An 18,237-nucleotide genomic window follows, 5' to 3' on the forward strand; every position below is an offset into this window, starting at 1 on the left:
AAATGAAAAAAATGAGATAATGAAGAACAAGTGGTGCTTTTTTTTTTTTTAGTTTAATAGGAGAATTAGGATCTGGTCTCATGAATTCTAATCTAGTTAGTATTCTTCACTAGATCAGAATTTGCTGATTACCACCTTCCATCCTTGTCTCATTGATCCTTCTGCTGATATATACCCTAGCACCTTTATTTCTCGCTTTCCAGGTCCTTCCAGCTTACATTTCCTTTCCCCATTTTCATCTCATCAAAGAAAATTATTCTCTAAAGCACACCTAAAATGTTATCTTTATAGTGATATCTCTTACTATTTTTTTTAGGCTTATCAAGTCTGACAAGATTCCCCCCCCCCCCCACTTTTATGGTACATTTTAATCTTTATTTTATCTGAACCGTATTGAACTCCACAACCCAGATTTTGGTATGTTCTTTTCAAGGAGTTGGTGAAGCTTATGTGAAATCATGGATACAAAATTTTTTTTATTCCTTTAGTTCCCATAGAGACATGTTGGTAACTATAATTGATAATCTAATTAACCAATTTGCTAAAGAACTGCACTATTTCTTCAGTGGCATCTCTGCTTGGAAGTCCTATTCTTAGTCTCAGCTTCAGTACACCCTCAAGCTATCTTATTTGCTTCTAAAAATCTCTTCTAGTACTTCTGTTTCAGTCTTTGTATAGTTCCTATCTGTTCTTTGGATATTAATTATGTATAGTCACGTATATATACTGTGCAGACTTATTTAGAGGCTTTTTGTCATATTTTGCTTAAACCTGCTACTGTGCAATCTTACATTACAGTTCTTTCATTAGTATGGTCTTTTTTTTTCCTTTCTCCTCTCTTCTACACTTCTATTCTACTTTTCCTTCTTGGTCCCTTTGCGTAGCATCTTTTGCCTGGCCATCTCAGTTTTATCTTTTAAGTCCTTTTTCTTTGTTCATCCCCTGCTTCAGTGAGCTTTTGCTTCTCTGAACTTTGATAACAAGTATTACTGAACCATTTATTTCTGGGTGTAGAATTCATCCAAACTGAGCTTTTGAGGGAAACTTATTGGTTATCTAATTCATTCTCCTGGCCAGTACAGCTGTCATTCTCTGAAACATCCATGACAGTATCTACTTGAATGTTTAATGGACATCTCAAATGTAACGTCAGAGACTGAATTCCAGACCTTCCTCCACTTGTCTGTTCTTCTCATAGTCTTCAGTGACAACTCCATTCTTCTGCTTGCTCAAATGGAAAGTCTCAGGATCATCTTTGACTACTGTCTTTGTTTTGTATCCACATCCAGTTTGCCAGAAAATCCTTTTTGGCTCCACCTTCCTAATATGTCCTGGGATAATAGCAGGGTGAGGAAGTCAGGTAATTCCTTTCCACAGAAATCAAGAATAAAACAGCATGAAATTATTAAAAACACCATTTAAAAGCATTAGAAAATGACCAGGTAGTCAACTAGGAGATCTTTCGTTGATGAAAAGCTGCTACTGTAGCTGGTAAAAACAGGTACTTTTTCTTTACAGGTAAAAACAGGTGGCATTCTTGCATGGGCAGTAAAACCTGCAGCTTTTCTTGAAGGAAGTATTCTTCAGTGCACAGATGTGTTTAGGTTTAATGTAGCTTCATTTGTCTATTTTTGCCTTTGTTGCCTGTGCTTTTGGTGTCAAGTCCAATTGGAGATGAGCAGAGCCTCAGACACCTGTGGGACAATATCAAACATCTAGCAGACATGTAATAAGCATCCCAGAAGATGAGAAGAGGAAGAGAAAAAGGTAGAAAAAATTATTTGAAGAAATAACTGCTAAAAACTTTCCCATGTTTGGTGAAAAACATTAACAGATCCAAGAGGTTTAACAAACCTTCAGTAGAATAAGCATACACAAACACAAAACCATGCCTAGCTACATCATAGTCAAACTGCTGAAAGACAAAGATAAAAAGAAAATCTGGAAGGAAGCAAGAGAAAAATTACACATCACAAACAGGGGAACAATACAGTTAGTGACTTAATTCTCTTAATAAACAGCAAAGACTAAAAGACATTGGAGTGACATATTTAAAGTCATAGGGAGAAATCTCTGTCAAACGATACTTTTATAGTCAGTGAAACTGTTCTTTCAAAGTAAAGGCTAAATGAAAACATTTCTAGATAAACAGATACTGAATTTGTTGATAGCAGACCTGCACTTATATGGAATGCTAACAGAATTCCTTTGGGGTGAAGATAAATGACTCCAGAAATAATCTGGATCCAAAGAAAGGAATGAAAGCACTTGGAAAATATGTGGGTTATATTTTCCCCCGTCTTCTTTTAATTTATTTAAACAAATATGAATAAAGAAAAATAGAAATACTGTTGTGGCCTTTATAACATATATAGATGAGCTATGTATATATAAAACCATAGCACAAAGAAGAGGGCTGGCAAGTGGAACTGTACTGGTATGAAGTTCTTAAAATATTTTCTGGATATAAGTCAATATTAACTTGAAGTAGATTATGATAAATTAAAAGATGAGATAAGATTTAGATAAGTTAAACAGCAGGCAATAAATAGCCTAAGGATTAGGGGAACTAAAATGATACACTAAAATTTGCTGAACACAAAAGGCAGTGCAGGAACAATAGAGGACCAATAGAGACGGGACAAATAGAAAGCTAGTAGCAAAATGGCAGACCTAACCCTGGTTATGACAATACTTAGGTTACACGAGAAGCAACTGAACAGTCAAAAAGCAGACATTGTCAGACTGAATATAAAAAGCAAGTTCCAACTTGCTTTTGGTATGTTAGAGACACACTTTAAATTCAAAGTCACAGGAAGGTTGATAGTAAAAATATTAAAAAACATACACTGTGCAAACTGTCCACAGAAAATATGTGCAGTTGATTCTATATTATCAGACAAAATAGATTGTCAAAAAGAAATATTGCTAGAGGCAAATTAAGGACTTTTCATATGGATAAGAGTTAATATTGACATAAGATAACAGTTACAAATGTATATGCTCCCAACAGCGGAGCTCTAAAATGCATGAAATCAAACATTCAGAATTAAAAGGAGAAATAAACAAATCTATGATTATAGTTCAGGATTCAGTACTCCTTGCAGTAATTGAGGGAATAAGTAGTTAGAAAATAATAAGGATATTTAGAAGCCTTTTAAAACCCTGTCAGTCGGCTGGGTGTTGTGGCTTATGCCTGTAATCCCAGGACTTCGGGAAGATGAGGCAGGTGGATCCCTTGACTCCAGGAGTTTTAAGACCAACCTAGGCAACATGACAAAACCCCATCTCTACAAATAATAGAAAAAATTAGTTGGGCATGGTGACTTAAGCCTGTAGTCCCAGCTACTTGAGAGGCTGAGGTGGGAGGATTGCTTGATCCCGGGAGATTGAGGCTGCAGTGAGCTGTGATCGTGCCACTGCATGTCAGCCTGGGTGACAGAGCAAGACTTTGTCTCAAAAGAAAACAAAAACGAAACACGCCAAAAAACGCGGTCAGTCAACTTGACCTAATTAACAATTAGAAATTATATTCTTTTCAAGAAAACATGGAATACCAGAATAAATAATATGTTCAATAAATTTGGAAGTGTTAGGCAAGGCACAGTGGTACACACCTGTAATCTCAGCTACCTGGCAGGCTGAGGCAGGAGGATTGCTTGAGCCCAGGAGTTTGAGACCAGCCTGGGCAACATAAGGAGACCCTGGCTTTACAAAAACAATTTAAAAATTTAGCTGGGCATTGTGGTGCATTTCTGTAGTCCCAGCTACTTAGGAGGCTGAGGTGGGAAGATTGCTTGAGCCTTGGAGGTGGAGACTGTAGTGAGCCATGATTGCACCACTGCAGTCCAGGCTGGGTGACAGAGCGAGATCACTGTCTCAGACAAACAAAAAAAGCATTTCCTGACAGAATTAAATTAAAAATCAGTAACAGAAATTTAGGAAATGTCCAAATATTTAGAAATTAAGCAACATACTTTTTTTTTTGGTGGGGGAGGGGTGTATATAACATTAGTTAAAGCCTTTAATAATTTTAAAATAAGAACTTTAACTTTTTTTTATTATACTTTAAGTTTTAGGGTACATGTGCACAACGTGCAGGTTTGTTACATATGTATACATGTGCCATGTTGGTGTGCTGCACCCATTAACTCGTCATTTACATTAGGTGTATCTCCTAATGCTATCCCTCCCCCCACCCCACAACAGGCCCTGGTGTGTGATGTTCCCCTTCCTGTGTCCATGTGTTCTCATTGTTCAGTTCCCACCTATGAGTGAGAACATGTGGTGTTTGGTTTTTTGTCCTTGCGATAGTTTGCTGAGAATGATGGTTTCCAGCTTCATCCATGTCCCTACAAAGGACATGAACTCATCATTTTTTTATGGCTGCATAGTATTCCATGGTGTATATGTGCCACATTTTCTTAATCCAGTCTATCATTGTTGGACATTTGGGTTGGTTCCAAGTCTTTTAAGCAACATACTTCTAAACCTGTGAATCGAATAAATTTCAAAGGAAATTAGAAGATTTTAAAATGGAAGAAAATGAAGCCACTGCGTATCAGAATTTGTGGGATGCAGCTGAAGCAGTGTGTTGTTGGAAGTTTATGTCATTAAATGCTTATATTTGAAAAAGGAAAATCAGTGACCTAAGTTTCCACCTTCAGAAGCTAGCAAATAATAGCAAATTAAATCCAAAGTAAATGAAAGGAAGGAAATAATAAGGATCAGGTGCAAATCAAGGAAATTTGAAAAGGAGAAACAATAGTGAAAAGATTAATAAACTCAAAAGCTGGTTCTTTGAAAAACATCAATAAAATTGACAAAATTTTAGCCAGACTGATGAAGAAAAAAGATACAAATTACCAATATCAAGTACAAAAGAGGAAACATCTCTGCATATGTCACGGATCTTGAAAGGATAAGGGAATATTGTGAACAACTTTATGCTATCAAGTTTGATAACATTAAATGGAGAAATTCCTTGTAGAGAAGGAGTGGAACAGACTCAAGAAGAAATAGAAAAATTGTAGCCCACTATGAGGACAAGAAATTGAATTAGTGTTTGAAAATCTTCCTACTGAGAAGCGCTCAGACCCAGATGATCTCACTGATGAGTTTTATCAAACATGTAGCGAAGAAATACTGCCTGTTCTACACAGTGTTGTTCAGTTAGCAAAGAAGTAACACTTGTCAGCTCATTTTATGAGGCTAGTATTGCCCAGATACCAAAGTCAAAGGCATTCACAGAAGGGAAACTGCAGACCAGTATCCCTTATAAGTAGACACAAAAATCCTTAACAAAACATTAACAGATTAAATCCTGCAGTATGTAAAAAGGAAAATATATCTATGTGAGGTTTATTTCGGGAATGTAAAACCCGTTTAACATCCAACGGTTGGTTAATGTAAGATAGGTCTCAAATCCAGTCACTTCTTTTTCAGTACCGCTACTGTACTGCTCAAAGCTATCCCCATTCTCTCTTGAATTGTTCCTTAGCCTCATTTAGTCTGTTTTCAACACAGCGTCCAAATTTACTTTAAACATCTAAGTAAGATTATGTCCCTTAGCTTACAGCCCTCTTTTTCCATATCCTACAAAATGCTAGCCTAAGTCCTCACAAGAACGTGTCAGGCCTTATTCATTCTGGCTGGTTTTCAGGCATTGCATCTGAGTTGATTATCTCCTCATTGTGTCTGAAATCAGTTTGTTTTCCCCATCTTGGTGCAGTTTGTATTTTGTGTTCTTCCTACTTTTCTGGGGCCCGATAGAATTGGAAGTGGTATCACTTGATGGCTTAGGTGGCTATGTATCTTTGTTAGGGTATCTAGACTCTGTTCTGTTCTGGGTTGGTATGTGACTTGCCCTAGTGATTTTGCTCCTTGGTTAATCTCATACCCATGCCCATGGAAAAATACCGTCAGTCTTTGCACTGTCTCACTCAATTCCTTGCATACTGTGGAACTTTCACTGCAGAAAGGGACAGAGATGAGGGGTGGGTGTGGGTGGGGGACTTTGATCTCTTTCCTCTGATTTATCCTTTTCTCCCTCATTACACTTTCTTTCCCTCTGTCATCAGAAAAGGATAACGATGTGGCTTCTTTTCTCCCTGTTACCGGTGAATCGTATATATTTGTCAGCTCACCTGTGCGGCTCCTGGGTGATGGGGTCAGTTTAGGAGTGAGCTGTTACGCCTCTCTGTTGTGCTCCAGAATGTTTTGTTTCTTTACCTGATGGCTGAGTTCCAAATTGTATCAGATTATGTTTCTTTCCTTGTTTGGATGTCCTGGGTGAAAAAAATTTTTTTCGACTGGTTAATTCCCATTTTATCTCCCTCATTTTGTTGGTTATTGGGCAAGGTAAATTCAGAGGTGCAGCTTCTGTTGGCTTTTTTTTACTCAGAAACCTTACTTAGTTGCGGCTTACTTACAGTGGCTCACACCTGTAATCCTAGCACTTTGGGAGGCCAAGGTGGGTAGATCCCTTGAGGTCAGGAGTTCAAGACCAGCCTGGCAACATGGCAAAACCTTTTTTCTACTAAAAATACAAAATTAGACAGGCGTGGTTGTGAGTGCCTGTAATCCCAGCTACTCAGAAGACTGAGGCACGAGAATCGCTTGAACCTGGGGGGTGGAGGTTATATCGAGCTGAGATTGCGCCACTACACTCCAGCAAGCCTGGGTGACAGAGCAAGAACCTGGCTAAAAAAAAAAAAAAGAACCTTAGTTCCTTATTTGCCTGTTTGTCTCACACTGCATGATGAACCTGTTAGCTCACAAAGTGCTGGTATTGCTTACATAGATACACAAACACATTTATACGATATAGTCATGCAGATGAAATGTATGTACATATACGTGTCAAGTATTTGAACATATCTATTTATGTATTTTTTTCTTAAGTAATGTGTTGAACAGGGATCTAGCATGTACTTTTTATTTCCCGTAGTGTGTATCATTAGATATAATGTATAGTAACTTTGCGCTGCATGTTTCTAAATTAATTAAAGCAAAGATGTATATTTATTTGGCTCTCAAAGCATTGTTCCAATAATAGAGTAGAAAAATAAATGTTAAATTGGGTTTATTTTTTACTGAGATTCTTTTCTTTCTTTATCTGTAATACAGGTACATCAAGAGAGTGTACACATGATTGAAGTCACAAGTAATTTGATTAATGAAACTCTAGCAAATCACCCTGAGTGGGCAAAGTAAGAATATTGTTTTGAAAAAGAAGAGAGATGAATGGCCTAGTTTCAGCATCTGTTTGCACGAAATGACCTTCATTGATGCAGCTGCATTGGAAGATAAAAGATAGGGTTTGCCAGAGCTTTGATAAATATTGTCATTTTTTGAAGAAGAATGGCATGTTGCAGAGGGTGGGAGGAAAGTGCTCAGGATTTTAGGTACAATTCATGGTAAATGATACTTTGTTTTATAATTGAGGTTTACAGCATGTTTATAATTTACAAAGCACTTCATCTTTCTTATGTCATTTGTTCCTCACAGTGACTGTGTGAGATAGATTGAAGAAATTATCCCCATTTTACACGTGAGGAAACAAGATCAAAGTTTAAGGAACTTGAGATAATAATCCCACAGTGGCAGAGTCATTTATAACCACTGCTTCTGATCAACTGAAGGAAAGTTTCCACTATAACATGGAAACTGTAACTCCTCAACTTTCTATATAATTTTTAAATTTATGTTATTTATTTATTTATTTTTAAGAAATGAGGTCTCACCATGTTGTCCAGGCTGATCTTGAACTCCTGGGCTCAAGCAGTTCTCCTGCTTTAGCCTCTGGAGTAGCTGAGACTACAGGTGTACACCACCATGCCCCGTTTTATAATTATTGACATATTCCCATATTGTATTATTTTTGAGGAAGGATAGGTGAACTATGGCCCAGGGCCAAATTCAGCCACCTCCTTTTGTGTTGGGGACCAGCCTCAACACCACCCGTAGGGTACCTGAAGTCCGGTGGCGACAAAGGAATGAGAAGAGACAGGTTAAGAGTTCATAAACGTGGGAGTCGGGGCCAGTTGCATAATGGAGGCTGCAAAAGGCGCTGAGCTCTTGTCTCCACACTATTTGTTGAGTATAATCACTTAGATCTAAAAAGCAGATGTTCAGGGTGAAAACAGTGAAAGGGAGGCAGTACGTCATAGGCGTAATCTATAGCAATAGCAGTTTAAATCAATCTCCTTTGTGCTCAAACAGCATATCTTTAACTTGTTGGAGAGTAGCTAGTGGGAGTGGGCTTAACTAGGAGCCTGCACATCTGTCCACATTCCAGTGTTTCAAAGGAGTGTCTTTCTCCTTGAACACAGTGTTTACAGATAAGAGAGCAGGTCTTGCTCTGAGTATGGGAACATGATGGCAATTCGGAGACTTTTCTACTCAGAGGCCTCTCGTGGCTTTCCACAACTTATTGTCCCATATTTTTGCGGCCAGTTTATACAGGCACCCCACAAGCCCTTTTCCCAACACTTTGGTAAATGAAGTTTTAGTGGAACATACCTATGTCTACTCATTTACATATTTTCTCTGGCTGTTTTGGGGTTTCAAGGACAAAGAGAATTGAGTAGCTGTGGCAGAGATTATATGTTCTGCAGAGCCTAAAATACTTACTCTCTAGTCCTTTACAGAAAAATTTGCCAACTTCTGTTTTATAGGATCTCTGTGTACGTGTTTAATTTGGCTTCTGGAAGAAGGGTTTTCAGTTTTTGTGGGGGATGTTCAGCAGAGCTGTGTTATCCACCTAACAACTTGATGACACATTGTATGACCTGCCTTTTGTTAACCTCAAGACAGTCATAAGTCAGGAAATATTCTGCCAGTTTTAGGCTTATAAGTTGAGATTTAACTTGATTTTTTTCCTTTGTCTCTACTTTATTCTTTTATATAAAACCTGCCTAGGACAGAATAATTTTTTTTTTTTTTTGAGACAGGGTCTTGCTCTGTCACCCAGGCTGGATTAAAGTGGCACAATCATGTCTCACTACAGGCTTGATCTCCTGGGCTCAATCATTCCTCCCACTTTAGTCTCCTGAGTAGCTGGGACTACAGGCGTGAGCCACTATACTCGGCTAATTTTTATATTTTTTGTAGGAGTTTCACCATGTTGCCTAGGCTGGTCTTGAACACCTGGGCTCAAGTGATCTTCCCTCCTCAGCCTCCCAAAGTGCTGGGATTACAGGCATGAGCCACTGTGCCTGGCCTATTTGAATCTTCATAAAAGAAGTATATTTCTTTTGAAATATAAATTGTGGTATATTTATGCAGTGGAATATTATGCAGCATTAAAAAAAATGGACTAATGATACATGTACCAACATAGATGACTCTCAAAATAAGTATGTTGGCCAGGTGCGGTGGGTGGCTCACGCCTGTAATCCCAGCACTTTGGGAGGCCGAGGTGGGAGGATCACCTGAGGTCAGGAGTTTGAGACCAGCCTGGCCAACATGGTGAAACCCCATCTCTACTAAAAATACAAAAACGAACTGGGTGTGTGGCACACACCTATAATCCCAGGTACTTGGGAGGCTGAGGCACATGAATCGCTTGAACTCGGGAGACGGAGGTTGCAGTGAGCCAAGATTGCACCACTGCACTCCGGCCTGGATGATAGGGTAAGACTCTGTCTCAAAAAAACAACAACAAAAAAGTAAGCTGAGTGAAAAAATTCAGACAAAAAGCCCAAATGGTACGATTTCATTTATTTAAAGTTCTAGGAAATGCAGACTAATCTGTAGTGACAGTAAGATTAATGGTTACCTGTGGATTGGGGTGGAGCTCTAGGGAGGACATACATATAGGTGCAAGGAAATTTTTAGGAGTGATAGATATGTTTATTATTTTGATTAAGGATATAAGTAGAGAAGTAGAATCATCATATTTCATTCTAGAACAGGCTTTTCAGCTGCTTTGTGGAGAAAAGATTGAAGGTATACAAGATGTAAACCTTTGAGACAAATTAAAAGCTTCTAGAGTAAACCGGATGAGAAGTGACAAAGCCCTGAACTGTAGACAGTTTCAGTGGAGGTGAACAGGAGGGACAGATTTATAAGGTCTTAAGGGGGTTAGTTGGTGATTAATTGGATATAGGAGGAAGAAGTCTAGCATGACTTATGTTTCTAGCTTTGGAAATTAGTGAGTGATGGTGGATTCACCAAGACAGGAAATACAAGAGCAGATTTGGTAGGGAAACTAATTCACCTGTTTACCTGTTGAGTTTGAGGTGACTATTGTAAGTAGAGGCATCCGGTAGGCTGTTGACTATGTAGGTATGCGGTTCAGGAGACATGGGGTGAAGTTAAAATATGGGCAGTTGCTGTGTAAGTCCAGGAATCAGATGAGAGGTCTGGGTTGGATCTTGAGTTTTGAGAAGCATCAGCATAAAGAATGTATGTAAGGTACAGAGAGGATGTCTGGAGGTGCGCCCTGTGGATATCTTAAGCCTTTAAGGGTGAGCAAAAAACAATAGGTTCACAAAGGAAAATGAGAATGGGCTATGAGAAAGGTAAGAGGAAAACCAAGGAAAGAGAACGTTTTGAGACAGTAGTAGTGGTCAGCAATGTCAAATTGCTGCAGAAATTTTCTAAGAGTGAAATTGGGTTTAGCAGCTGCAAGAGCAGTTCATTTAATTGGTGTAGCAGAAGCCCATTAGATTGCAGTGTGTTGAGAAATTATTGGGAACGAGGAAGTAGAGAAAGCAGGTATAGACTGCTCTTTCCCAAGTTTGCCTATGGAACGTAGCTGGGAAGGAGGTATAGAGCAGTTTTGTTTAATTTTTTAAGATGGAGAAGCCTTGTTTGTATGCTCCAGGGAAAGAACTGGTAGAGTGGAAGGGGTTGTAAATATGAGGAGAGAGATAATTCTTAGTGCATTTCTCTGAGGATGAAGCATGAGATGAATCCATGGCACGAATGGAACATCTGGGGAAAGCAGGTCAGAATGGATATGGATATAAATACTGTGAGTTCAGTGGAGCGGGGAAGGCGGGAAATTAGGGGCCATACATCTTTGAAGTAAGAAGTGAGGTCTTCTGTCCTCTGGCTCTTTGGATATAATACATTTTAAAAGGGGAATGGGAAAAAGGAGGAACCAACATGTATCAGGTATGGGATTTTAGGAAGGAGCCATCTGGGATCTAGGCAAGTGGATAGAGCCTTTCATGGGATGATAGACCTTCCAAATGTTGTCCTCTAGGGCTCAGCCTCAGCCTTCACATCCAGAGGGCTCCTTTTCTTTGGGTCATTCTTCTGTACTGGAAGTCAATGCAGAGCCCTTTTGTACCGGTTTTGAATAGTAGCAGCATTCTCTCTGCAACTGTATCAAAGGCACACAATCTGAGCAGCCCCAGATCAGGTAGTAGAAGAAAGGTTTGTTTGTCTTTTGTTTGAAATTTTGAAGTAATAATTATAGATTCACAGGGAGTTGCAAAGACATATACAGGGAAGACCCATATACTCTTCACCCCACCCCCTCCAGTGTTGTCATCTTGCATAATTATAGTACAATAAAACCAGGAAATTGGCATTGCTATAATACACTGACCTTCAGATTTCATCCTCTATAGCTTCATGTCAGCTATCAACACACTCAGTACATAACTGTTGCATTGCAGGCTTCCTCATGCCACCCCTTAACAGCCACACCCACCCTCTACCCTTTCCTTCAAGATTTCCCTAACTCTTAGCAACCACTAATCAGTTCTCCATAGCTATAAAATCATTTTGAGAATAATACGTAAATCCAGTCATGGAGCATGCAGCCTTTTGAGATTGGCTTTTTGTTGCTTAGCATAATTCTCTTGAAGCTCATCCAAGATGTTGTAGGTATCAAGTTTGTTCTTTTTTATTGCCGAGTAATGTTCTATTTAGGAAGTTTTTTTGTTTTTGTTTTTGTTTTGACACAGAGTCTCACTCTAACCCAGGCTGGAGTGCAGTGGTGTGATCTTGGCTCAGTGCAACCTTCACCTCCTGGGTTCAAGCGATTCCTGTGCCTCCCAAGTAGCCCGAATTACAGTCATGTACGCACTATCATGCCTGGCTAATTTTTTTGTTTTTAGTAAGAGAGGGTTTTACCATGTTGGCCAGGCTGGTCTTGAACTCGTGACCTCGAGTGATCCACCCGCTTTGGCCTCCCAAAAGGAAGGCCTTTTTTTTTTTTGAGATGAAGTCTTGCTCTGTCGCCCAGGCTGGAGTGCAGTGGCGCGATCTTGGCTCACTGCGAGCTCCGTCTCCCAGGTGCACGCCATTCTCCTGCCTCAGCCTCCGGAGTAGCTGGGACTACAGGCACCCGCCACCACGCCCGGCTAATTTTTTTTTGTATTTTTAGTAGAGATAGGGTTTCACCGTGTTAGCCAGGATGGTCTTGATCTCCTGATGTCGTGATCCACCTGCCTCGGCCTCCCAAAGTGCTGGGATTACAGACTTGAGCCACTGCATCCGGCCAAGGAAGGCTTTTTGAAGCTGCTTAGACTTTGGTGATTCATGGAAGGTCTGATTCTTTTTCAGCAGATAGGTGGGGATGGGATTGGAAATAGTAGGGGTCGGCATGAAATAATGATAATGGTTTCCTGCATCTCTCAGTACTCAGTGGATTCTGTCAGCAGGAGGGCAGTTGACCTTGTAGGGGATTCATGTAGATACTCCTAGTGGAGAAGATACAGTTAAGAATAAGTCCAGATGTCCTTTCTTCCAACTTGGTGTGGTTTTATATGGCCCATGTAGTCCCTTGACTTCTGCTGGATGTGCCTTGTAAGCTGGTGGGTAAATTAGACAGATTAGGATCATCTTAATGGAGCTCTAAAGAAAATAATGATGTTATACATACTGATTCTTGTCTTCGGCAGTTGTTAGTCAGGAGCTCATTTTCTGCTTTCTCCTGACTTGTCTCAAGCCTGTTGATTCCTGTGCCTCAGGACCCTCGTTAGGAGATGGCACTGAAATGGTTCTCAGTTGCACTTATCCCTTCGCTTACTTGGGAGAAACCCAGTAGGCTAAACTAAGTTGTTTGTAATCAGGGTTGTTCTCTTGGTAGGTAGTAGGTGATAGAGATTAACCTTTACCCAGGAAGGTGAAGGCAGACCAGTCTAAACTGTAGGGCATTGGTTTCTGCTGAGGCATCCCTCTTGAGTGAGTAGGGGAGTTAGTGATAGGCTGAGGCAGTGAATCTCCAAGGAGGGAGCTCAGTTCAGGGGCTGTAGGGGTGTAAGGCCGGAGTACAGCCCAGCTAAGGCAGCTCCTGTGTTTCTGGCCCCATGTCTCTTGAGGGAGGCTGGGACTGAGCCAGTACCTCTACCTTGTCCCCAAAACAGCTCCTCTCATTTGTTGCTCTTAGGAAACCTGTGTGAGTACATTGGGAAAGTGTTTTCATAGTGGCCAGTAAGACATTTTCCCAGGCCCAGTAGACATTTGTGAATCATTAAGGATCTGTCCAGATACCTCTATGAATCTTCACACTTTTTTTTTTTTTTTGAGATGGAGTCTTGCCCTTGCTGCCCAGGCTGGAATGCAATGGCATGATCTCGGCTCACTGCAACCTCTGCCTCCTGGGTTCAAGCAATTGTCCTTCCTCAGCCTCCCAAGTAGCTGGGACTACAGGCGCACACCAACACACCTGGCTAATTTTTTCATTTTTAGTAGAGACGGTGTTTCACCATGTTGGCCAGGCTGGTCACAAACTACTCACCTCAGGTGATCCACCCGCCTCGGCCTCTCAAAGTGCTGGGATTACAGGCGTGAGCCACCATGGCCTGCCCATCTTCACACTTTTGAATAACACTACAGGAGAGTGTTATCATTATAATATATAATATCAATATAATACCAATATATCAATATAATATCAATTATAAGTTACCATATAATTGAAAATATTTAGCAATCCCTTCAAGCCACTGATGAATGTATAAAAGAGTAATTTAAAAGCTACTTAATTTCTCCTGAATCACATTTCAGTTTAGTGATCCAGATTTCCTGTTTATATGCTTATACTGTAAATTATTATATTTGTGTCTCTAAAAGTTTGAAATTTTGTCTTACTTGCTGAGAAATTTTTTTTTTTTTTTTGAGACAGTCTTGCTCTTTTGCCCAGGCTGGAGGGTAGTGGTATGATCTTGGCTCATTGCAACGTCTGCCTCCTGGGCTCAAGTGATTCCTGTGCCTTAGGCTCCTGAGTAGCTGGGACTACGGTTTTGTGCAACCATGCCCAGCTAATTTTTGTATTTTTAGTAGAGACGGGGTTTTGCCTTGTTGGCCAGGCTGGTCTTGAACTCCTGGCCTCAAGTGATCTGCCTGCCTTGGCCTCCCAAAATGCTGGGATTACAGGCATGAGCCAGCGTGCTGGCCTTGCTGAGAAATGTTTGAGTGGACTGAGGAATTTGCCAAGAAGTTTCACAGATACTTTATTTGGAGTGTGGGACAAACTGGTTAATACTTAAGATTCAACCCACTACTGGTTTAATAGTCTACTTTTTAATTTATTCAAAAGATCTCTTATTTTTTCTGGTTAAAGACCACTTTCCTAGGCACCATGACTTTGTGGCTGTCAGTGGCAACTGACTTTCTCTTTATGACCATCTTTCTCATACACAGCACATAAAGTTGCTGTGAGTTGAGGATGTTGCACATTTGACTTTACCTAATTGACCCTTTTGTGTTAGGTTTGTAGGATGTGTCATTTTGGGGCCTGAGGAAAGTAAATGACTAGCTTCTGCTTGCCTTCACCTTTTGGCTTCACTCTGGAATAGTTGAAATGAGGACTGTTAAATTTGTGAATGTCAACATCTCCAGCGTATATTATTAAGAGGAACAATTTAGATAATACGTGAACATATTTTCTCTTGTGGAAAACATTAGGACTGTGTAAAGGATTCTTGATTAAGGTGTATGGTACAGCCTGCTTAGTCAACAGAAGAATGAGGAGGCCACCTCTCACTGCAGAACAAGTAAAGCTTGTGGGCTATAGTTCCTTGCATAGTTGGAACTTTGCTCAGGAATTCTATCTTTAAAAGATCTTCAGTAGATAACAAAGTTGAGGATAATGATTCATCTTCTTCATTTCCTGCATTCTTTCTGATTTCTTCACTTCCTTAGATTAGTGATTCTCAAACTGTAGCATGCATCAGTATCACCTGCAGGGCTTGTTAAGGTACAGATTGCTGGGCCCTAGTCGTGTTCCTTTTTCAGTAGATCTAGGTTTGGGCCCCCAATTTTTCATTTCTAACAGGTTTCCAAAAAGTTCTGATGCTGCTGGTTTGTGGACCACACTTTGAGAACCCTGTCACAGATGTTGAATATCCCAGTCTCCCAGAACCATTTTCTTTGGTGCCAAATAAGGCAGGTGACTCAGGACATGTGAACAGAGAAACCAGGCAGAGTAGAATGAAAGGGAGGTTGTGGGGAAAGTGGGTCTAAAAGCTAAGGAAACACTGAGGCCTGGTGCCATGGCTCATGCCTGTAATCCTAGAACTTTGGGAGGCTGAGGCGGGTGGATCACTTGAGATCAGGAGTTTGAGACCAGTCTGACTAACATGGTGAAACCCTGTCTCTACTAAAATACAAAATTAGCCAGGCGTGGTGACGTGCCTATAATCTCAGCTACTTGGGAGGCTGAGGCAGGAGAATCACTTGAACCCAGGAGGTGGAAGTCGCAGGGTTGCACCGAGCCGAGATTGTGCCATTGCACTCCAGCCTGGGCAAGAAGAGTGAAACTCCGTCTCAAAAATAAAATAAAATAAATAAAAGCTAAGGAAAGATTGAAAGGACATCCTGAATGTTAGAGACTTAGGACAGTTAAGCCTGAAAGTCCTGCTCATGATGCTTCGGTATGTGTGTATTGATGAATGATCAACAGTCTGTCTGTTATGGATTAAGCATATCAAGTTCAAAGCATTATTGGTACACTACACAGAAAGTGTACTTTTTTCATTTTTTTTCTTTGTTTTACATTAGTTGGCTTCCTGAGGCTCAGGTAGTCCAAAGAGCCCTGAATTCTGCGGCTAACAACGTGTATCAGTATGGACGAGAATGGATAACTCACAAGGTAAGGGAAGAAACTTCCTTTGTGGCTTTCTCTTTTCAGGGTCTTTACTGGTGGTTGCTTGTTGCTTTGATAAAACATAAGTAGAAATGCTATTCACAGCAGTAAATAGGCTTAAATAAACAGGTAAGCAACATACAATGAAATCTTTTGAAAGATCACATTGAATAGGGGTAGTAGCCTGAACAATCTGAGAGGTTGGTCATGTACTTTTTCAAGATAGATCTGATTCATTACTTGTGAGTTAGGACAGAATGATCACTTGGTTTGGGTAGTCAAATAAGGCTTTGTAGAGAAAAAGGTATTAATGCATATTAAATCTTATTATCTGCTGATAACTGTCTTTGGCAGTTTCCAGTTATTTTCATTTAATACTTGTTTTTTTTCTTTTACTGTTTCTAAGAAGCCTGCAGTATGAATTATTTTGCCTGCTTTGCAGATGAGGAAACAAGACTCAGCAAGGCTGAGTCAGTTCTCAGTGGTCGTGTAGTAAATTGCAGAGCTTGGTTTGAAACTGAAGCTTAACTTCAAATCCTTTGTTTCTACTGTAGCATGCTCGCAGTGTGTGCCCAGAACTGGATTAAGTGCTTTTGATGTGGCACTTGAGATAAACCTTGAAGGAATGGCAGATCAAGGAAGAGTGGATTTTAAGAAGGGTATTTGTGTGAGCCAAGATGCAGAGACAGGAGTGTGCTTGAAGAGATGATTGAGATGCTGAGACAGGAGTGTGCTTGAGGAAATGATCTTGACTGAAGTGGAGGGAGCTTTGTGAAGGGGAAATGAATGATAGAGGAAAGGCAGCACAGTTAAGGATTAGATTCCACGATATGGATTTGGGATATTCTTTCCCTCCCTAGTTTTGCCTGTAGGAATAAAGGTAATTTGCACTTTTAGTATACTGAAATAATTAGGATTATGTAAGAATCGACAGGATTTGTTGCAGTAAGACTTGTGCCCAGAAAAATATATTAGTATGTGATTCCATATTGAAAATTCAAAAACAAAATCTAAAAAAATACTATAATGGAAGATACGCTGTATACACATATATGGAATCAGGCTGGCCGTGGTGGCTCACGCCTATAATCCAAGCACTTTGGGAGGCCAAGGCAGGCTGCGGATCATGGGGTCAAGAGTTCGAGACCAGCCTGACCAACATGGTGAAACCTGGTCTCTACTAAAAATACAAAAGTTAGCCAGGCGTGGTTGCGCACACCTGTAATCCGAGCTACTCAGGAGGCTGAGGCAGGAGAATCGCTTGAACTCGGGAGGCAGAGGTTGCAGTGAGCCGAGATCATGCCACTGCACTCTACTCTCAGAGACAGCAAAACTCCATCTCAAAAAAAAGAAAAAAAAATTATATGAGCTTATTTACCTCAAATTAGATGGCTCTCAAATGATGTTCTGACTATGCTTCATGCTTGGTTGCCTCTCATATGCAGAGGCATATCAGGCACCACCAACAGTACTTGTGTTTCAGTGATGCGTAGTTTTTTTTTTCTTTTTGTGGAGAGGGAGTCTTTCTCCGTTGCCCAGGCTGGAGTGCAGTGGCGTGATCTCAGCTCACTGCAACTTCCACCTCCTAGGCTCAAGTGATCCTACCACTTCAGCCTCCTGAGTAGCTGGAACTACAGGCATGCACCACCATGCCCGGCCAATTTTTCTGTTTTTATAGAGACATGGTTTCACCATGTTGCCCAGGCTGGTCTCGAACTCCTGTGCTTACGCAATCCTTCCACCATGGCCTCCCAAAGTGCTATGATTACAAGGCATGAGCCATGATGCCTAGACAAATGGCTTTATTATATTGAATATTTTGTTTTCAGTTTACGAATAAATCAAATATAAAGGAACAAATATGAACAGATATGTTTGCATTGAATATGTCTAGTAACTGGTTCACGTATCTGTAAGGCCAGCATCAAATAGACAAAGAGTAAGGAAATAGATGTTGTAAACTAACGTGGGAAAATGGTCACTCCTTTCATTACTAAAGAAGAAAATAATAATGGGTACATTTCACACCTGTTAAATTCCCTAAAAATTTTCCAGTTAGTTCATAAGGCTTTGGGGAAATTGGGTTATTTATGTAATTTTAGAAAGCATTAATTGGTATATTTCTTATTATAGAAGTCAGTTTACCAATGCATAGCAAGAGCCATTAAAATGCTCATTTTCGGCTG

General features: G+C 40.2%; 1 protein-coding gene across 6 annotated transcripts in view; it reads left to right on the forward strand.

Moving 5' to 3' along the window:
* TMEM245 (transmembrane protein 245) overlaps positions 1-18,237 on the forward strand; it is a 106,780-nt gene that overhangs the window by 39,422 nt on the left and 49,121 nt on the right. For all 6 annotated transcript variants that reach the window (XM_003810893.5, XM_014346232.4, XM_014346231.4 and 3 more), the window contains 2 exons: positions 7,129-7,211; positions 15,967-16,057. In XM_003810893.5, the coding sequence (XP_003810941.4) occupies positions 7,129-7,211; positions 15,967-16,057 (174 nt within the window). The remainder of the gene's footprint in view (positions 1-7,128; positions 7,212-15,966; positions 16,058-18,237) is intronic.

This window comes from Pan paniscus, chromosome 11 (genome assembly GCF_029289425.2).
Source record: "Pan paniscus chromosome 11, NHGRI_mPanPan1-v2.0_pri, whole genome shotgun sequence".
NCBI classification, from domain to species: Eukaryota; Metazoa; Chordata; class Mammalia; order Primates; family Hominidae; genus Pan; species Pan paniscus.